Source organism: Ranitomeya imitator, chromosome 1 (genome assembly GCF_032444005.1).
Source record: "Ranitomeya imitator isolate aRanImi1 chromosome 1, aRanImi1.pri, whole genome shotgun sequence".
NCBI classification, from domain to species: Eukaryota; Metazoa; Chordata; class Amphibia; order Anura; family Dendrobatidae; genus Ranitomeya; species Ranitomeya imitator.
Genome location: NC_091282.1, coordinates 762,204,670 through 762,227,871, shown reverse-complemented (window position 1 = coordinate 762,227,871; position 23,202 = coordinate 762,204,670). Strand labels below are relative to the sequence as shown.

At 45.3% G+C, this 23,202-nt stretch overlaps 1 protein-coding gene across 1 annotated transcript in view; it reads right to left on the bottom strand.

Moving 5' to 3' along the window:
* Positions 1-1,078: 1,078 nt before the first annotated feature.
* SETD3 (SET domain containing 3, actin N3(tau)-histidine methyltransferase) overlaps positions 1,079-23,202 on the bottom strand; it is a 57,542-nt gene continuing 35,418 nt past the window's right edge. Inside the window, exons 8-14 of the mRNA XM_069735422.1 lie at positions 19,694-19,752; positions 12,577-12,691; positions 11,360-11,434; positions 10,605-10,771; positions 7,328-7,413; positions 5,204-5,364; positions 1,079-2,887 (exon numbers count right to left, since the gene is read on the bottom strand). Of these exons, the coding sequence (XP_069591523.1) occupies positions 2,477-2,887; positions 5,204-5,364; positions 7,328-7,413; positions 10,605-10,771; positions 11,360-11,434; positions 12,577-12,691; positions 19,694-19,752 (1,074 nt within the window). The 3' untranslated portion in view covers positions 1,079-2,476. The remainder of the gene's footprint in view (positions 2,888-5,203; positions 5,365-7,327; positions 7,414-10,604; positions 10,772-11,359; positions 11,435-12,576; positions 12,692-19,693; positions 19,753-23,202) is intronic.

Sequence of the window (23,202 nt, the reverse complement as noted above, 5' to 3'; positions counted from 1 at the left end):
ACAAGGAAATCCTGAAAACATGACCTGTTTGCGGCCCTCGAGGAATGCAGTTTGACAACCCTGGACTACAGTGTCAGCAGAGTCATCTTCCTATTAGATTAGTGTCAGAAGAGTTGTTTCATCATTGCTGAGCTGGAGGCACCAGAGTTATTATTATAGGCCAGTGTAAGCTGTCATTAGATCAGCGGCTTGGGTCAGCAGAGTTATCTCACCAATAGAATGCATGGTCAGCAGAGGCATCTCACCAATAGGATGCAGGGTCAGCAGAGGCATCTCACCAATAGGATGCAGGGTCAGCAGAGGCATCTCACCAATAGGATGCAGGGTCAGCAGAGGCATCTCACCAATAGGATGCAGGGTCAGCAGAGGCATCTCACCAATAAGATGCAGGGTCAGCAGAGATATCTCACCAATAGGATGCAGGGTCAGCAGAGTCACCTCATCAGGAGGCAGGACCAGCAGTCATCTGACCAATAGAAAGCAGGGTCAGCAGAGGCATCTCACCAATAGGATGCAAGGTCAGCAGAGGCATCTCACCAATAGGATGCAGGGTCAGCAGAGGCATCTCACCAATAAGATGCAGGGTCAGCAGAGATATCTCACCAATAGGATGCAGGGTCAGCAGAGTCACCTCATCAGGAGGCAGGACCAGCAGTCATCTGACCAATAGAAAGCAGGGTCAGCAGAGGCATCTCACCAATAGGATGCAGGGTCAGCAGAGGCATCTCACCAATAGGATGCAGGGTCAGCAGAGGCATCTCACCAATAGGATGCAGGGTCAGCAGAGGCATCTCACCAATAAGATGCAGGGTCAGCAGAGATATCTCACCAATAGGATGCAGGGTCAGCAGAGTCACCTCATCAGGAGGCAGGACCAGCAGTCATCTGACCAATAGAAAGCAGGGAATTTAATCCACTCCCTGATCTCTGGGGGAGGGGACTGTGCACCATTTCGGAAGGCGGCAAGGACACTTTCTGACCAGTGACTCCTATTCACAACATTTGCCATAAAGCACACAGTAAAATGACATGACAGTCCCTTTAATGGTGACATATATATATAATCCACAATAGCAGAAATCATTCACGTTGGTTTTATTGATAATTTCAGAGAAAAAAAAAAAAATACAGTTGTCAAAAAAGTCCTAGCTATGGTGAAAGCCAGAGGAACCAAAAAGCCAACACGTAGAAGCAGCTTACTGCCGGGAGTTTCGGTTTACTATCAGCCCCTCCAACACTGCACTGATTAAAGCTTTTGTGTGGACCCGTAAACCTCCGAACTAGCAGCGACTGAGTGTGCCGTGCTAGTCATGTGATTGACGGCTTTAAAATATAGATTTCTATTTACACGTATATATTAACGAACGCCTCTATTTTGTCTCAAACTGAGGAAGTAAACCTGGGTTATCAAAGCGGGAGTATAAAACCGTACAGACTAAAGTCTGGGGGCGAGTTACGGGCTTTGCTTAAAATGGTTGGAGGAGATTAGTAAAAACATGGCTGCTTTATTCTAGAACAGCACCCCCCTCTTATCCATAAGCCGCTTACGGTACTATGGCCCTATGTAAGGGAATAGGTCTGAGATACTTTACCAGATGGACCCAGGAATTAGGAAGGCATGGGGTTGTCACCCAGCACCAGCACTGGTCAACTGGTAGCAGCTCTGGGAGCTGTAGTGGCCATTTAGGTGTACGTCAGCTCTGCTCCCGTTCACTTCCAATAGGAGCGAGCCGAATACTCATGAACGGCCAACACACAGGGTATGGCGCTGTACCATTCCAGCTCTACACTATTTCCGGCACCCATCAGACCTGGTAACAGCTGATCGGCGGCGGTGCGAGGTTTCGGATCCCCCCGACCTGATACCGTTGACCATCATAAGGACATAAGTCATCAGTCTCTTGCTACTGGACAACTCCTTTAAAACAGCAAATCCGACTAATTATATGTCCGTATGATGACCAGGCTTTGAGGCTCGGGAATGCCGCAAGGACCCCACAGAAGCCATACTGGCAGCTATATTGGCTGCCACTCAGATACAACAACCTGAAAAAGGCGAAGTAAGAACCTACATTTATTGGGGGGTGGGCTTTTAAAGGGTACATTTCTTAAGGGGCGATGAGTAGCAATACTGTCAAATTTAGGAATTTCAAAAAAGAAAAAAAAAATAATCTAACTATAAATTATTTATAGTGCTATGATTCTACGAGCTGGTATTAGGCCACAACCTGCTCTCGGCACCAGTAGTCACATCTGCAGCCATCCTACTGCGTGGCCACCACCATGGTAAACGTCGCCTATTCTCGCTCTATGCATTAAAGTCAACGTTAAGTGAAAAAAAAAAAAAAGGTTAAGCAGCAACATCTCCTCTTGCCGAAATGGGGAGCAGTCTCCGAAACCTCTGCTCTTCATCCTTAAAAGTCCCAAACCAGTTCACAATTGCACTTTTGCCTCCTGGCTGTCATGTGCCGGACTGTTATTTGGCATCACTGGTGGCGGTGTCGTCCTCTGCCGGGGCACTGTTGCTCTCAGATTTGGTGCCATTGTACAGAGAGTCCTGTGTGTCCAGGTAGTCATTTTCAGTGATCTCTGTGATGGTTAGGGTCTCTGGTCGTTTCAGCTCACTGCCTTCTGCCTTTTCATCATTGAAGTTTCTCAGGACCAGGGGAAATTTGGTGTTGGTGGCGGAGTTCTCCAAGAAGGCTATGTTGCTTTCCTCATATTTGGGCAGTGGCTCTCCGTCCTCCAGACGCTTGGTGTACAGCTTGCAGTAATCGGAAGCGCTTTTTACAGCTTTCTCCAAGATTTCTTTCTCAACGAGACGAAGCTTGACGGCCATGGCGGCATGTATCGAGAGGCTGCCGTTGTCCAGAATCTGCTTATCGTCCTGGAAAGAAATACAGACATCAGCGGTGAAACATCTTAGAATGGTGCATGCGGGATTGGAAAAAAGGACCTGTAGGCATTGATCAGACAGTATCAAAGTGTATGGACATGCCCTGCACACAAGTAGGATGGTCACCACTGCAATAATGACTGGCTGGCTCCAGACTTACCCTTTAAGAGTTTTCCCATTGATTGCATCTTGGTGTCATGTGCCAAGAAGACCTGATTGGTGGGCTTTAATCACCCACTGAGGCCCCTTTAGCTTTTTCTGGCATAATGCCATTGCCAATTAGGCACAGACATTGCGTCAAAGCCCTATTTAATATGAATGGGGTGGTGTTGCATCCCCAAGACATTGCCAAGTCAAAGCAGCTTGGCATGTGGCCAATATTACACCAGAAATATCAAAATAATGGAGTCCAACCTCTATGTTAGAAAGGATCACAAATCATCTCCTGTCCCAACTTACTGACTGTAGGTACCTCCAGCGATCCAGAGAGTGTGACTCAGAAAAACTAGGTCTCCAACAGAGCGGAAGCGCACATGCTCGTCATCTGCTGCATTCATCTATCCCTATACCTGCATGCAGAGAGGGACAGGAGATGCACGGGAGACTAGTCAGACAGGCGGGTCCCCGGTCTCTTCCCTCCGCCCGCTCCCTGTAGTGACAGGTCTATCCCTATACCTGCATGCAGAGAGGGACAGGAGATGCACGGGAGACTAGTCAGACAGTCGGGTCCCCGATCTCTTCCCTCCGCCCTCTCCCTGTAGTGACAAATCCATCCCTATACCTGCATTCAGAGAGGGACAGGAGATGCTCAGGAGACTAGTCAGACAGGCGGGTCCCCGATCTCTTCCCTCCGCCCGCTCCCTGTAGTGACAAGTCTATCCCTATACCTGCATTCAGAGAGGGACAGGAGATGCTCAGGAGACTAGTCAGACAGGCGGGTCCCCGATCTCTTCCCTCCGCCCGCTCCCTGTAGTGACAAGTCTATCCCTATACCTGCATTCAGAGAGGGACAGGAGATGCTCAGGAGACTAGTCAGACAGGCGGGTCCCCGGTCTCTTCCCTCCGCCCGTTCCCTGTAGTGACAAGTCTATCCCTATACCTGCATTCAGAGAGGGACAGGAGATGCACGGGAGACTAGTCAGACAGGCGGGTCCCCGGTCTCTTCCCTCCGCCCGCTCCCTGTAGTGACAAATCCATCCCTATACCTGCATTCAGAGAGGGACAGGAGATGCTCAGGAGACTAGTCAGACAGGCGGGTCCCCGATCTCTTCCCTCCGCCCGCTCCCTGTAGTGACAAGTCTATCCCTATACCTGCATTCAGAGAGGGACAGGAGATGCACGGGAGACTAGTCAGACAGGCGGGTCCCTGGTCTCTTCCCTCCGCCCGCTCCCAGAAGTGACAGGTCTATCCCTATACCTGCATGCAGAGAGGGACAGGAGATGCACAGGAGACTAGTCAGACAGGCGGGTCCCTGGTCTCTTCCCTCCGCCCGCTCCCTGTAGTGACAAATCCATCCCTATACCTGCATGCAGAGAGGGACAGGAGATGCACGGGAGACTAGTCAGACAGGCGGGTCCCCGGTCTCTTCCCTCCGCCCGCTCCCTGTAGTGACAAATCCATCCCTATACCTGCATTCAGAGAGGGACAGGAGATGCACGGGAGACTAGTCAGACAGGCGGGTCCCCGGTCTCTTCCCTCCGCCCGCTCCCTGTAGTGACAAATCCATCCCTATACCTGCATTCAGAGAGGGACAAGCGGGTCCCCGATCTCTTCTCTCCACCCGCTCCCTGTAGTGACAGGTCTATCCCTATACCTGCATGCACAGAGGGACAGGAGATGCACAGGAGACTAGTCAGACAGGCGGGTCCCCGGTCTCTTCCCTCCGCCCGCTCCCTGTAGTGACAAGTCTATCCCTATTCCTGCATTCAGAGAGGGACAGGAGATGCACAGGAGGCTAGTCAGACAGGCGGGTCCCCGATCTCTTCCCTCCGCCCGCTCCCTGTAGTGACAGGTCTATCCCTATACCTGCATGCAGAGAGGGACAGGAGATGCACAGGAGACTAGTCAGACAGGCGGGTCCCCGGTCTCTTCTCTCCGCCCGCTCCCAGAAGTGACGGTGACTTTTAAGCTATGTTTTTATCTGAAAGGTTGCAGCAATATATGAAGAAATCTCACAGCCAAGCAGAGGAAGTAATGAAAAGTTTTGCAGACTGACAGCTGGATGCCACTTCTATCTAGTCAGCATCTTGATCACACTTCTGCCTCCGTGGAAGGGGCAGACATGACACCATGTGTGCAGACCCTACCTCCACTGTAGATCTGTAGGTTTTGAGCAGGAGTGAAGCCCTCGTCTCCAGGAAGGTCCACAGCTTAATCTCATTGTCCCAGCTGACTGGAAACTCGTTATTCCCCAAGGTGAAGATCTTATCGATCGCGTGGTCGCCGATTAAATGTTCTTTTAACTCCTCTGTAAAGACGAAAAATGAAAGGTCAGTGAGATCTCATGCACGGTGCATGAGGGGTCACGTGCGTAACGCTTTTATGTGGCTTTCGTACTATTAATCCCAGCATGCCCTTTGACTTTTATAGAATTGCAAACATATGCAGTGGGGAAAATTAAGTATTTGATACACCCCCTAATTTGCAAGTTTTCCCACCTACAAAGAATGGAGAGGTCTGTAACTTTTATCTTCGGTACACTTCATGTGCGAGAGACAGAATCTAAAAATAAAATCCAGAAAACCACATTGTAAGATTGTTACATTTAAATTGCATTTTATTCCATGAAATACGTATTTGATCATTGACTAACCAGCAAGAATTCTGGCTCTAACAGGCCTGTAAGACTATGTGCACATGTTGCAGATTTTTCCGCACAAACGCTGCAGATCCGCAAGTAATGTACAGTACAATGTAAATCAATGGAAAAAAAAATGCTAATGGTGCGGAAAAATCTGCATGGAAAAAGAAGCGGATTAAAAAAAGGAGCATGTCAATTCTTTGTGCAGATCTACAGCGTTTCTGCATCCAATCCATAATAGAAATCCGCAGGGGTAAAAACGCATGAAATTCGCACAAAATCTGCAGGAAATCCGCAACAAAAACGCACAAAATCCGCATTAAAAAACATGCAGATTTTGACCTGCCTTTTCTGCCAAGAGATGCAGAATCCGCACAGAAAATTCCACAGGCAAATCCGCAACGTGTGCACATAGCCTTAGTCTTTCTGTAAGAAGCGTCCTACTCTGCAGTCATTACCTGGATCAATTAGAACTTGTTACTTGTATAAGAGACACCTGTCCACACACACAATAACACTCCAACCTCTCCATCATGGCCAAGAGGGATGAAATTGTAGACCTGCACAAGGCTGGGATGGGCTACAGGACAACAGGCAAGCAGCTTGGCGAGAAGGCAACAACTGTTGGCACAATTATTAGAAAATGGAAGAAACGCAATAGGACTGTCAATCTTCCTCGGTCTGGGGCCCTATGAAAGATCTTGCCTCGTGATGATTCTGAGAAAGGTCAGGAATCAGCCAAGAACTACAGGGGAGGACCTGAAGAGGGCTGGGACCACAGTCTCAAACATTACAGTTACTAACGACTGCACTGTACTGAAGGGAGGATGGATGGGGTCATGTATTGCGACATTTTGGCCAACAACCTCCTTCCCTCAGTAAGAGCTTGGATGATGGGTTGTGACTGCGTCTTCCAGCATGACAATGACCCAAAACACACAGCCAGGGCAACTAAGGTGCATTTCAGGGTCCTAGAGTGACCTAGCCAGTATCCAGATCTGAACCCAATAGAAAATATTTGGAAGGAGCTGAAACTCAATGTTATCCAGCGACAGCCCCAAAACCTGAAAGATCTGGAGAAGACCTGTATGGAGGAGTGCGCCAAAATCCCTGCTGCAATGTGTGCAAACTTGGTTAAGAACTACAGGAAATGTCTGACCTCTGTAATTGCAAACAAAGGTTTCTGGACCAAATATCAAGTTCTGATTTTCTATTGTATCAAATACTTATTTCAAGCAATAAAATGCAAATTACTTATGTAACAATCATACAATGTAATTTTCTGGATTTTATTTTTAGATTCTGTCTCTCACAGGTGAAGTGTACCTGCAATAAAAATTACAGACCTCTCCATTCTTTGTAGGTGGGAAAACTTGCCAAATCTGCAGTTTATCAAATACTTATTATTTCCACTGCATGTTTATTAAGACCTGCTGCATCCTCAAAGGAGTCGCTTTTTTTTTTTTTTTTTTTTTAACACAGACTAGCTGTGTTCGCTGTCTATTAGTGTCCCCAGTGGCGGACCCCCCACTCCCCCCATCTCCATCCTCTGATGAAGCCTTACGGCTAGAGTTGCATTAAGACCCCCACAAGCATTTGTAATGCAAGTCTGTGCATACATATATCTTACCTTCACTCATGCAGAAGACTCGCAAGAAAGCCAGAAGCTGAGCAGATATTGGAGGCTCGGTGATGTGCAGCGCAAACACACTGGACCTGTGCACAGACAATAGTATTAACACCAGGACCGCTCTGGGCTAATAACTGCAGGAACCGGTCCAGTACTGACGCAGCCTGCTCTCCATACATCTCCCAAAGGTCGTATTCTCTAATCCTGAGGATCAGGAATTCTCCAAGCAGGACCCAGTCTCCATATAAAGTCGATGGAAACAACCACCTTCTGGATCATTAGCTCGGATGAAGAGAGTAGTGGGGCACAGTATGGCAGTATGTAAAAGAGCCGTATAGGTCTTAATAGCTGGTGGCTCAGTGGTTAGCACTGTTGTGTGGCTTAGTGGATAGCACTGCAGCCTTACAGCGCTGGGGTCCTGGGTTCTAATCCCACCCAGGACAACATCTGCAAGGAGTTTGTATGTCCTCCCCGTGTTTGGGTGGGTTTCCTCCGGGTTCTCCGGTTTCCTCCCACATTCCAAAGACATACTGATAGGGATTATAGATTGTGAAACCCAATGGGGGCAGTACCAATAATGTTTGTAAAGCACTGTGGAATTAATGACACTATATAAATGAATAAAATAAATAATAGCCAGCTTACAGTAATGATGTGAAAGCACTGCGAAATCAAGAATCTAAGCCCCATGCAAAATAGCCTGAAAGTGCACTGACAAACATGCACCGACACGCCCCATTGCACTTCCAAGCCAATTTGCATAGAGCTCCAAAACTGGATTCTCAGTGCTGGCAAAAAAGAGGTATGTAGGGTAGAGTTTAACTTAACGATTTGCAAATGCGATCCTCCTACCTGGCATCCAGCACAACATCAAGGTGTGTGTGACATGCTGGACAAACTAATCAGAAGAGGCATGAGGGATGTTTCAAGGTAGGAGGAGGATGGAGCACAGGACTCTGGTCCGGAGGTCATGGACTATGGACAAGGGTCCTGTGAGTCTTTTTTCCCCCCAACACTGATCATTTGTCTTGCCGCACTAGGAGCCAGCCATATGACTGGTATCACTAGTAAAACACTTCTGACAAGTTTACTTTAATTGCGCCTTACAAAGATTTTGGATGACCTCCTCACACTCACAGGAATCCATAAAAATGTGAAATCCATTTTCTAATATCTTACTTTTATGAACAATACAAGCTGAAGGCCCCCTGAGCCTGATGGTGCACTACTGAGACTCTGACCTCATTCACATCACCCTTCACCTCTGGATTACAGCCCTACTTGCTGAGTTATTAAGTTTTCCAGAAAAACCTTAAAGTCATTTAATAAAGTGTCACGACCGACTTACAATAGGGGAAATAAGTATTTGATCACTTGCTGATTTTGTAAGCTTGCCCACTGACAAAGACATGAACAGTCTATAATTTTAAGGCTGGCTTAATTTTAACATTGAAAGATATAATATCAAAAATAAAATCCAGAAAATCAAATTGTATAAATTCTATAAATGTATTTGCCTTTTGCAGTGAGAAATAAGTATTTGATCCCTCTGGCAAACAAGACTTAATACTTGGTGGCAAAACCCTTGTTGGCAAGCACAGCAGCCAGACGTTTTTTGTATTTGATGATGATGTTTGTGCCTAAGTCAGGAGGAATTTTGGACCCCTCCTATTTGCAGATCATCTCTAAATCATTAAGATTTTGAGGCTGTTGCTTGGCAACCCGGAGCTTCAACTCCCTCCATAAATTTTCTATGGGATTAAAATCTGGAGACTGGCTAGGCCACTCCATGACTTTAATGTGCTTCTTTTTGAACCACTCCTTTGTTGCTTGGCTGTATGTTTTGGGTCATTGTCTTGCTGGAAGACCCAGTCACGACCCATTTTTAATGTCCTGGCGGAGGAAAGGAGGTTGTCACTCAGGATTTTACAGTACATGGCTTCATCCATTCTCCCATTGATGCGGTGAAGTAGTCCAATGTTTCCACCTCCATGCTTGACAGTGGGGACGTTGTTCTTTGGGTCATAGGTAGCATTACCCTTCCTCAAAACACGGCGAGTTGAGTTAATGCCAAAGAGCTCAATTTTTGTCTCATCTGACCACAGAACCTTCTCCCAATCACTCACAGAATCATCCAGGTGGTCATTGGCAAACTTTAGATAGCTCTACACATGTGCCTTCTTGAGCAGGACGACCTTGCGGGCACTGCAGGATTTTAAACCTTTACGGTGTAATGTGTTACCAATGGTTTTCTTGGTGACTGTGGTCCCAGCTGCCTTGAGATCATTATCAAGTTCCCCCGTGTAGTTTTAAGCTAATCTCACCCCTTCCTCATGATCAAGTATACCCCACGAGATGAGATTTTGCATGATGCCCCAGATCGATGTCGATTGACAGTCATTTTGTATTTCTTCCATTTTCTTACTATTGCATCAACGGTTGTCTCCTTCTCACCCAGCGTCTTACTTATGGTTTTGTAGCCCATTCCAGCTTTGCGCAGGTCTATGATCTTGTCCCTGACATCCTTAGAAAGCTCTTTGGTCTTGCCCATGTTGTAGAGGTTGGAGTCCGACTGATTAATTGAGTCTGTGGACAGGAGTCTTTTATAAATGTGACTAGGTAAGACAGCTGTTTTTATTGCAGGTAAGGAGTTGATTAGGAGTGTATAACTGGTCTGTAGGAGCCAGAACTCTTAATGGTTGGTAGAGATCAAATACTTATTTCTCACTGCAAAATGCAAACAAATTTAAATAAACAATTTATACAATGTGATTTTCTGGATTTTATTTTCAATATTTTATCTCTCAATGTTAAGATTAACTTATCCTTAAAATTATAGACTGTTCATGTCTTTGTCAGTGGGGAAACATGCAAAATCAGCAAGGGATCAAATACTTATTTCCCCGACTATATATGGGGATAAAATCTCAACCTAGTGTCACCGCAAGCAGTTTACATAGTCTTCTCCAGCACAATATAGGTTAAAAATAAGTTTCCACAGCAACTGAAGTGGCAGAACCAAACTGGATATTTCTGTGTGTGATCGATTGTGGGTGGTCCTACAATACAGAATGTCAGAGGACCACCAGTATTAACACAGATCAGGCAGCCCAGTACCACGCAAATCAGCAACAAAAACTGTGCCAAGTGACAAAGTCTGCTATATCTGTAAACTGTGGTTCAAGTTGCAGCGGATACAGCGCATCCTGTAGGTCGGATGTGATGTAGCAGATGACAAACCCACCTCTGCCCCAGCGGCAAAACCCGATGTACTTACGTAGGTATGCCGGCTCGTGCCAGGACTTCGGCCTTCATGGCATACAGCCGGTCACTCTTGCTGACGCCAAGTTTTATCTTCACCCGGTCGTGAGCGTTATTCTCAAAGAAGAATCCGTTGTGGATGACAAACTCGGCGTTGGACCGAGTGCCGTAAAAAATGTAAATCTGGGGATGAGAGACGAGTCAGGATTAAAAGTCAGACAGACGGTACAAAAAAGGGTACGCAGAGACCTCTTTGGGTTTAATGGAGGGCCCTCGCTGCTCTGCTTATCCGACTGCGATAGCAAAATAAGAAATCATCTGCCTCCCACCCCATAAAAGTTACTGTGACCGCTCGCTCCATAGATGGCGTCTGGTGTCAGCCGGCCCAGACACACAGACAGCGGAGCCCGCACTGCCCAGCTATCTGTCCGCACGCCCACGGCAGCCTCGAAAATAAAGACTTAAAGGGGAAAGCCACCTAAAGGTGTGCTGTTCCGCTCTGTACACTTTTTAGTTCTGCCCGTTATCATAGTTTACCAATGGGGACCCATTGATCTTTTATTGATAGGTCATCAATAGCAAAGTAATGGCCTATTCCCAAGCTTGGAGGATATAATAGAGGGGGTTACCCTACGCAAATTATCATTTCTATAAGTAACGGAGGCCGCTCTAATGCCAAGACGCTCTCAGTGGACGTCGCGAACTGCCCTTCAGGCACAAAGCTGCCGTGCGGCTCCTTATGCGCGAATGCTGTGGAGAGTCAGCCCTTACCTGCTCGCCCTCCTTAAATTCCTGCAACGCCACGCACTCACATCGGTCATCCTCCAAATTATAACCGGTAGTTATCTAAAGCAAGAGGAGAAGTAATGAATAAAGATGTGGTCTCATTAGATACCATTTTACCTGAAGCAAGATTGTCTCTTTAGACGGCATAAAACATTAATGAAAATCATTCAACGTGCGACTCTGTTCCACCTGACGTGACAGGTTTGGAGATGAATATTTTATGAAACCTACTGGGGATCACAAACGTGGTGGCGGATTTAGAAAAGCAAAACTGGATTCTCACTCGACACCTGCCTTATGGAGACCGGTCCCCAAGTGCTGCTGAAGTCACATTTACTGCTTCCGACAAGGAGCCCGGGATGGAAGATATGGCCACATTTAACAAATAAAGGGGGCATAAAGGAGACTGGGTTTTGAGGAGTTGATAGAGGGCCTCATGATCAGCTGTCACCACTGGCCAAACCTGACAGTAAGTATTCAGTTTCCCTGCAGTGCCTCCGACAGGTGAAATGAAGCATTACACACTGTCCATTCAGATTGATAGGGTGCCTTGGTAATTCAAGACTGGAACAAGAAATACAGTTCCAGAAAAGAATCCCCCACAATTAAAGGTTACCTATTGTTTTATTTACTATTTTTATTCAATATTTAGACCCATTAATATTTAGCCTCTTTCTTAGCAGCGCATCAAAAGTGGTTTTGCCCACAAGAATGGCATGGAAGTTTAATTTGGTTAAGGTCATACCCATGGGACACCCACGAATCCTAAGGATAGAGGGGGCCACAGTATGGATTTGTATAGTGGATGCCCCAGCCACAAAAAATATCTGCAGGTCGGTCCCATTCACTTCATTAGGGACTAAGAACCTGCTGGTTAAAGAAAAAAAAAAATTGAATGGGGGCAACTCCTCAGGATTGTTTGGGGTCCCACAGCTGGATTATAAATTTCCATCCTAGCAATATGCCATCACGTTTTAAGACGGGAAACCCTTTTTTTCTTGAATAATCTGAGCGGCAACCAACAAAGCCCCCAAATTACAACTCCCACAGGAACATGTATAGGAGCTGTAATGGGGCCTTGTTGGTTGACATCCTGCTACCCAGTCTAATTATGCAGGAACTTGGGAAAGCTGGGTTATGACTGAACTAAACTGACACTACGGACGGCCCAGTACTCAATACACTGGTGTCCACTTACTTACCAGGCCGTTGGTGTGATTACACATGTCCCATAACGGAATCAGCGCCAGGGTTACCCGAGATCCATCCTCGGTGGGAATCTGATTCTGTCGCGTCATGACGGATGATACAGCCCACCTGCAGCCAAGAAAAGGACCCCACAGGAGAGTATATGAAATCATAAGTATTTTATGATGGGGAGGGACGGCAGAGGGTTCTGCAATGAAATGCAGAATTTACAAATCTCTATAGGCAGCTGATAAGACACCGGGGGCGATGTGCTACTTTGTAGTTATCCCTGCGAGTACAGTCCATAAATAAAATACATCAGTGATTGATGGGAGCGGCGTCCGGGGGCCAGCGGATCATTGATTTTAATAGAGCGTTTCAATAAAACATACGACATGAGAAATACTGCACGGTCATCTGTTCTGTCGCTTACCTCACAAATAATTGGCTTCTAATCATATTAGTGTGTCTGGTAATTAATTTTTTCATTTTTAAATTTTTTAGGATACTTTTATTATTTTTAAAAGGAGGTGTGATGTAAGTAAAGGGGAAATATAACCTCCCTTGCTGCAGAGGTTCCTTAAATGGTTGCTGTCATTTCATTAAACTTTATATTGAATCAATAATACTAGCAAATATGTCATGAGCCACTTCTGCATTATCCTACATGCTGCTGCTTTATAATAAGGTTTTTATTTCACCCCAGTGCAGGATTCGCAACTACACTGCTCAGTATTGATGTATGTGGTTCTAAATGCGGCTACATTCTAGTAAGGGTTTTATCTCCTAGTGCTGAACTCACAGTTACACTGCTCAGTAATGCGGTGTATTTCCCAAAATGCTGCTACTTTGCACCATGATTTCATTTCACCGACGTGCTGAAGTAACAGCTACAGTGCTCAGTAATATCATGTAGTCTCATAAATGCTGTTGCTTTCTAGTAAGGGCTTTATCCCTTTATAGGCTGAATTCACAGCTGCACTACTCAGTAATGCAGTATATTATCCTACATGCTGCTGATTTTACTAAGGATTTGATCTCTTGACAGTGCTGGATACACAGCAATACTGCTCAATACTGTAATATAATGTGTTCCATGCTGCCACTTTCTAGTATATGTTGAATTACCCCTCAAAGCTGGATTAATAGCTACACTGCTCCTCTCCTGAACACGTGCTACAAAGAGATAGGAAAGCAGGAATCACTTATGTCTGTATATAAGACATCAGAGCAGCTACTCTATCCGCTAGCTCTGAGACAACTAAAAATGACAGAGCCTCTAGAGGGGATAACTGCAGTATCAAAGTCAAATAATGGCCCATATGGTGTTGTGCCACGCATGCAGCTTATGCTGAAGTCACCTGAAATGACAGAGCGCCACAACCTCTAATAATGCAGCCAGCTTACCGAACTATACAAACTAATTTATATATATATATATATATATATATATATATATATATATATATATATATATATATATATATATATATATATATATATATATATATATATATATATATATATATATATATGGAACCAAGCACCACTATAAAACTGTCAGAAATCCAGTTTGTCCCACACAGCCATACTCATTACAAGGTATATACACACAAACCACACAGAAGAATGTCTTCACTTACAATCAGCAGCTGGAATATCCAGGGTCTCAACGCCTCAACCTTTGGATCTAAAACAAAGGACCCTGATTTTATACAAAGTATGAAAAATATAGACATTCAGATCCTCCTGGAAACATGGACCAGAGGCGAAAACGAATCCCTGGTGCCTATTGGATACAAGGAATTCTTGGTCCATGCCCAGAAAAATAAAAACATCAAACAGGGCCGGGGCTCAGGAGGAGTAGCGATCTGGTATAAAGAGGAGCTCCACCAGTACATCAAACCGGTGAAGAAAGGAGGCAGCCACATATGGATCAGAATCAGCAGCTCCATCCTCACCTGTCTGATGTCCACCTCTGTGCCACCTATATACCACCGCCAGAGTCCCCCTACTTCAATCCAGACTGCTTCGAAATCTTACAAAGAGAAGCCGCCCATTATCAGGCCCTGGGCAAAGTTCTCATCTTTGGAGACCTCAATGCAAGAACAGGGAGAGAGAGAGACTTCCTGACCACGGATGGAAACATCTACATACTTGGAGCAGAGAATGACGGCCAAGACCCTGTACACACTGAGAGAAACAGCTATGACAGTACAGTCAACAAAAGTGGCAGAAAGCTCCTGAACGTATGTAAAAGTTTAGGACTTCATATCCTTAATGGACGATGCAAGGGTGACTCCTTAGGAAGGTATACACTAAACTCCCATGTAGGGAGGAGTGTAGTTGATTACGCCATTACAGACCTGAACCTGGCAGATGTCAGCGCCTTCATAGTCACCCCACAAACGCACCTGTCAGACCACAGCCAACTTCTTCTGTACATAAAATCTACAGAGAAACCATCCACTCAGAAGCCACAGCAGAGCGGCCTCTTCACCCGGCCTCCATCCTATAAATGGTCCAAAATATCGGCACTAAGATATAAAGAAGCTTCCAGAAGACCTGAAATACAGCGGATGCTCCACCACTTCTACAACCTTGAGTACATGCCAAACCCAGAGGGAGTGAACCAAGCAGCAAAGGACCTCAACAATATATTCTACGCAATGGCCAGACTGTCCGACCTTAAAAAAGTCGACTACAAGAGACCAAAAGAAACACAGGTCAATGGCTGGTTTGACAGAGAATGTAAAGCTGTACGGAAGACCCTGAGAACAGCCTCCAACAAGAAACACAGAGACCCCAACCACCTGGGTCTGAGGGAAGCCTATGACTCCATACTAAAGCAGTACAAATCCATCCTCAGGAGGAAGAAGCAGAGTTACATCTCTACGAAGCTCAATCAACTCCAAGACGCCCTCCAAGACCACTCCTTCTGGGAACTATGGAACCACATGGACACCAAAGACAAGAAAAACAACAACCATATCCAAAATGGCAACCTCTGGCTCCAATACTTCAGAGACCTCTATAAAGACATTCCAAAGGAAGGACTAAGCCAAGAACAGGAAAACATAATGGCGAAACTAAAAGCAATGGAGGAAAAAATCAAAAACTTCCAAAACCCGGTGGATACACCTATAACACTACAGGAAGTAACCGAGAGACTCTCCTCCATAAGAAGTAGAAAAGCCGGTGGCCTAGATGGAATCCTACCAGAAATGCTGAAGTACAGCCCACCAGAAATACAGGCTGCAATGGTTAAACTCTTCAATATTGTACTGAGTGCCGGCTACTTCCCTCGTACCTGGAACCAAGGCCTCATCACACCCATCCACAAGAGTGGGGACAGGTATGACCCAGCCAACTACAGAGGCATATGCGTCAGCAGCAACCTGGGAAAACTGTTCAACAGTATCCTGAACAAGAGGATCCTCACCTTCCTCACCGAGCACAACGTCCTCAACAAGAGCCAAGCAGGGTTCATGCCGAACCACCGCACCACTGACCACATCTATACTCTGCACAGCCTCATTCAGAGACACATCTACAATACAAAGAATGGGAAGATATACGCCTGCTTTGTGGACTTTAAAAAGGCCTTTGATTCAGTGTGGCACCCGGGCTTATTCCTGAAACTGCTGGAGAGTGGAATAGGAGGAAAGACCTACGATGTCATCAAAAGCTCCTACACCGAGAGCAGCTGCAGCGTGAGTGTGAGCGGCAAAAGAACGGCTTTTTTCCAGCAGAGCCGCGGAGTAAGACAAGGCTGCAGCCTAAGCCCAACGCTCTTCAACATCTACATCAACGAGCTGGCTACCGCCCTGGAATCCTCCTCAGCACCAGGACTCACCCTCCACGACGCTCAGGTGAAATTCCTGCTGTATGCAGATGACCTGCTGCTGCTGTCACCAACCGAGAAAGGCCTCCAGGACAACCTGAAAATCCTAGAGAAATTCAGCTCCACCTGGGCCCTACCGGTCAACCTAAAGAAAACCAACACCATGGTGTTCCAGAGGAGAAAGAGAAGATCAGACCAACACCCATCATTTATCCTCAACAACTGCGACCTCACAGGAACGGACAAATATACCTACCTGGGCCTAGAGATTCACCGGTCAGGGAACTTCAAACAAGCCATAGAGACCCTGAAAGACAAGGCCTGCAAAACCTTCTATGCCATCCGAAGGACACTCTACCATCTGAAGCCACCAGTGAGGGTCTGGCTAAAAATCTTCGACTCCATCATCGCCCCAATCCTCCTGTATGGCAGCGAAGTCTGGGGTCCTCACACCTACCCAGACTGGTCAAAGTGGGACTCCAGTCCAACAGAAATATTCCACCTGGAATTCTGCAAGCACCTTCTCCAGGTCCATCGGAGCACCTCCAACAGTGCTTGTCGGGCCGAGCTGGGCAGATTCCCTCTACACCTGACAGTTCTAAAGAGGGCGCTGTCATTCCGGGCTCACCTGCATAGGAGCAATCCAAGCTCCCATCACCATAAAGCCCTGATACATGAAGGTGAAACAGAAAAACCAGAACCCCCGGAACAGCCCAGCCAAACCCAACCGGAGCAGAACACCAATCACAACAACCTGACAAAAGCCGGAATTAGGAAGATGGCAGATGAAGGCCAGGAGAGGTATGTCAGTGACTGGAAGAATGATATCATCAGCTCACAGAAACTGACCATGTACCGGAGCCTACAGAGAGACTACAGACTGGCCCCATATCTGGAGAAACTCCCGGACCCCAGAGACCGCCAGATCCTGAGCCGATATAGACTCAGCGCCCACAGTCTGGCCATCGAATGTGGCCGACACAGGCAGAGCTACAAGCCCAGGGAGGAAAGACTGTGCCAACACTGTGACCAGGAGGCCATAGAGGACGAAACCCACTTCCTGCTACACTGCTCCAAATACTCAGCAGTGAGGGACACTCACTTCAGGAGACTCTCACATCTCTTCCCAGACTTCATCACCATGAAGGAGGAAGAGAAAACATATATCTTGCTGGGAGAAGAAGAGAGAGCGGTGGAGATAGCAGCGCGGTATGTGAGCGAATGCCATAGACTGCGAGAAAGAGAACTATGATGCCATGGACTATAGCCCCCAACCTGGATCTGCCCCATCCACCTCCCCTATGCCATGGACTATAGCCCCCACAATGGACCTGCCCCATCCACCTCCCCTATGCCATGGACTATAGCCCCCAACCTGAACCTGCCCCATCCACCTCCCCTATGCCATGGACTATAGCCTCCAACCTGGATCTGCCCCATCCACCTCCCCTATGCCATGGACTATAGCCCCCAACCTGGATCTGCCCCATCCACCTCCCCCCACAGCTCCTACCCAACATCCCCTCAGTCCCTATCCCTATTGCCTCTATACACTTGCTTTGGCAAAACTGATGTGTATTTGGTCCTGCCAATAAAGCTTCTTTGAATCTTGAATCTATATATATAATCACTTCTGTCTGTCTGTCACGGATACTCATTGGTCGTGGCCTCTGTCTGTCATGGAAATCCAAGTCGCTGATGGGCGTTTTGCCACGACCAACGACCATTGCCACGACCAATGAGCGACGGCCATAGTCTGGCAGCGAAATGGCCGCTGCTTTACTGCCCTGCAGTCAGCGCTGAGTGCTCACACAGGGTTAATGCCAGAGTTAACGGACCGCAGTGTAATGCGCTCCGTTAACGCAGCTATTAACCCTGTGTGACCAACTTTTTACTATTGATGCTGCGTATGCAGTATCAATAGTAAAACGATCTAATGTTACAAATAATAAAAAAAAAAAAAAAAGGTTATTCTCACCCTCCGACATCGCCTGCTGTCCTCGGCAGTGCAAGCGGCAGGTTCCGGTGCTAAGGATGCTATACGAGAAGGACCTGCCATGACGCCGCGGTCATGTGACCGCGACGTCATCACAGGTCCTGCGCTCATACCAACCCAGGGACCGGAAGCTGCCGTGTGCACCGCACACAAGCGCCAGGAATACAATGGGCTCTCGGAACGTGAGTATATGTTTATTTTTAGTCTTTTTTAACCACGCATATAGTGCCCACATTGCTATATACTACGTGGGCTGTGTTACATACTACATCTCTGTGCTATATACGATGTAGCTGGGCAATATACAACGTGACTGTGCAATATACAACGTGACTGTCCAATATACTACGTGCTCTGTGCTATATACTAAGTATCTGTGCAATATACTATGTGGCTGACCAATATACTACATAGCTGTGCAATACACTACGTGGCTATGTTATATACTACGTAGCTCTGCTATATACTATGTACGCTGTGTTACATACTAAGTCGGTTGTGTTATATACTACGTCATTGTGCAATATAGTACGTAGCCTGTGCTATATGCTACCTACATATTCTAGAATACCCGATACGTTAGAATCGGGATGGATGGATCTATCTATATATATATATATATATATATATATATATATATATATATATATATATATATATATATATATATACACACACACATATATACACACACACACACATATACACACAAACACATATATACATACATACACATACATATACACACACATATGTATTATATACACACACACACATACATACATATACAGTTTCCCGGAGAACATGCAAAATTAAAAAATGATATTGATGTTAAATTCACATCTCAAATGATGGATAGAAAAAAAGCAACAAAGAGCAAGTGCAGCACAATAGTAAGAAAATAACTGAAAAAAAAATTATATATATATTTTTTTATTCATAAGCACTCGCACTTTACAAATGCGATCACTACATTAAAATTTTATCCCAAATCGGATCTCACCGTCAGCCCTTGGGCGCACATGATCCACACCTGTATTAGTGTTCAATTTTTATATACCCAATTAACCTTTTTTTGTCTACATGACACATTTCTCCCAAGCACTAAGAATGAACCCCTAACTGAAAGACTTATCTCCTTTTTGACTTCTCCATTAGGTAGCGGTCTCCCCTCTATATAAATCTAAACATGTGAAAGGGTATGTAAATACCTCGAGTCTTGCTGTAAATATAGGAAATACACAATTAAAAATGACAGGGAAAAATATAATAAAAATGATAAATAACCAACCTGTAGTCGTCGAACGTGAAGGCATCCTTTAGGGGCAGCTTGCTGGCATTGGGATGAGTCTGAGGTTCCAAATGAAAAAAAAAAAAGTGAAAAACGTCAGAAATTGCTAAGCAAAATTTCATAATTTAGCTTCCTAACGAGAGCCAAATGAAACAGGAGGTGCCCAGAAATGTTACGCAGGGATCATCGTGCTATTATGTTCTCATATATCAATGTCAACTTAATTTGTTGTGCCCAGCAGCTCCCATTAATCTGCGTCTCCGGATTCTGAGACAGAACTCGCAGGCAACGCAAATTTAACAATATAAGGTGGACGCTATGGACAGGGAAGCGGCCATCATTTATACATGTCAGCGAGGAAGCAAGAATTAATTAGGCATTTCAGCTTACGCTCCCTAAACAAATGTTTCAGACAATTTTTTATTTCTTCGTAAAAAAAACAAAACAAAAAAAGGCGACTATATATATATAATTTTTTTTAATTTTATTTCACACCATAGCATACACCAAAGAAGAAAAAAAGAAATTTGTTCTAAAGACAAAGCCAGGCAGAATGGTTGTCCTTACAAACTGATGGGGAGCCAGATTCATTCATCAGAGACCCTTTAGCAGAGATAAGCTGTTGCCCGATCGGTTGACCAGACACAATGTACACATGACAGCATCAGTAGAAAATCTTTCCATCGTACACCTCCAATACCCTTTTTTGCTTGAAATTCTGGAAATCATTTGATTAGTTCTGTGATCACTGAATACAGTCGGCGTCAAGCACCAGGGTCAGCAGCGTCTTAGGAGCCCACTATGCCCAGGATTCAAATCTATGACATCTACCACACGTGCAGGCAGATCTGTACATTGCACATCTATGTCAGGCTTAGCTTCATGCAGCGCAGGAGACGGCTGTGTGATACAGATGGCACCCAAGGCAACAGTAACAGCAGCATTTAGGATAGAAACAGGAAACCATCTTTTTCTGACCGCCCCATTGGTTCCCCACGACATGACTGCAGGGAGTTAAAAGCATTGTAATGGCTGCTAGGGGACCTATTGATGGCCCCCATGTCTGCCTTGTAGATGGACCTTTGTTTGGTATTCACATCAAATTGGTTATTTTACAATACACAGCAATAATTACAGCATTGCCGTGTATTTCACAAGTGACCAATAATGGAGGGAAAAAAAATAAAATATTTTTGAATACTACAAAATTTATAAATTAAAATGATATATGATAATTAAATCTATAAAATGAAATAATATTTATCATCATCAACAATATATAAATATCAATTACATTAAATTAGAACATATAAATTAAGTGATACAAAATAATAGTACTATTATATAAAATGCTAATATTTTTAATATCATTATTGATACAATAAAAATACTAACGTTCATATCATCTCCCTCTCCTGGGAAGCAAAATAGAAAACTGAACAAACTTAACCGTATCAATGTTATGCTATTTTACGGCAAATGGGATAGAAAAAAAAAATGTAAAAAAAAATTAAAAAAAAAATCAAAAAGTCATATGGCTCCCAAAATGGTAAAGATAAAAAACTATATAAGATATAATGCTGTCAGCAGAAGAATTAAAGGCAAGTCTAAAATGCTATATTGTGGGCTTTACTGCCCCTGGTGCCCACATGGAGCCACGCTGCGGATAGAGGACGACTTCAGCCTCGTCTTAACTTACACAATTACTCGGACGGATCGGATGCAGACTATAGGCGGGCACTTATGGGTTAAATCCCCAAAATGACTGATGACCCCCTTTAAGAATCTGATGAGGGAATCCCATGATATTATTACCAACCCGAGAAGGGTTGCCCTCCAGAGGTGCATTCTATGATCAGACCATTCTGCGCTCCAGCCCTTGATGGCGGCCGCGGCGTTCTTGTTATGCTGCAGAATGTAATCAAACACTTCTGCCTGGCGGAGAGGCCTCCTACCACTGTTAATGAAGCCCCCGTGTCGTCCCCGGTTTTCCTCCTGATGTATTAGCATCTGGAGTGCGCGGCAATTCATCATCCCTCACTGTAATGTGCTCGCTGGCACCGTGTGCAGGACAGTAGGGGATGAGGCAAAAGTGGCTCAAACTATAAATCAATTAGAAAACAAAAGCCGGAGCTCACTGAGCAATTTGAGGAAAATTAGACACTGCAAGACTGCCAATTGGGTGGGAGATCTCCGTGGAGTCTTCTCCCACCCCCTCCTTGCCATGCTCCTATAAAACCCCTTTCATTCTCATCTCCTCCAAGATTTAACTCGTTAGTGTCACATCAAGTCCTGGTGAAACTACAACTCCCATCAGGCCATAAAGTAGCCAGCGACCCACCTGGTTGAAGGTCATACCTACTTGGTATCATATGGACAGATTAGAAAAACTGGAAGTGCGGTGCGAGTCATACAACCAGGCAGCACATCTAAGGTCAGGCGGCTGCGATAAGCCTGGACATTTATGTTATGGTGAGAACCAGCAGCAAGAAAGGACAAACGTGGCAACAGTACATGAAAGACAGAAATAAATGACAATTTCAGTAGGATCAGATCAGAGAAGGTGCAGGCCTCTAAAAGACCCTCATTCTGCTGACCACCATCTCTCCTGAAGAGCCCATACACAAAGCCAAGGGTCCTTGTACTCTCTACCAGACTTCTCTGGCAGCTCCCGCATAACAAAAACAAGCGACTTGATAGTCCAGCAAATGGATCTTTTTATTCTCAGATATCACTGGTGGGGGATAGTTGGGAGGCCCCCATAAACATTAGACTGTCAGCCAATCCTGCCTATACAAGAGGGTTCGGAAGACTTGTCAAATGTGCCTGGAGGTCTCTAGCAGGTGAAAGTCATAGAATACAACAACCCATCTAATGTCAGGCGGCTGCCGTAAGCTCGTGCATTTATGTTATGGTGAGAATCATCAAATCAGGTGGCAGCAAAAAAAACAAACAAACCAGACGAGTAACAATATATGGAAGATATCGGTGTAACAACCGAATGATGACCACATTAGAGAAAAATCGAGCTGCGGTGCAGCCCTCTATGTGGGGGGGGAAGCCATACAATAAAGACCCCGTCAGTGCCATATTTCTGTGCTGGAAGCCCATCTAAGGCCACATATGACAAACCCAAAATATGAGATTATATGACAGTCCACTTTATTTGCCAGGAAAATTACAAAAAGGGGCAGCCGTTATGATAAACCAGAGCAGTTGTCAGTACCCTTCCCTCACTCCTCATATGGACCAGCACAGGGGGAAACTCCTACCACAATACAGACTGGTTAGCTCTGCACCAGAATGCGAGTCACATTGATAAAAAGATATTAGAAATCCTATACAATATAATGGCTTTACCAGTGCCCTACTGGCACTAAACCAGGCAATACCAGACAAGACCGTGCATAGAGGTATTGGAAATCCTATACAATACAACGGCTTTACCAGTGCCCTACTGGCACTAAACCAGGCAATACCAGACAAGACCGTGCATGGAGGTATTGGAA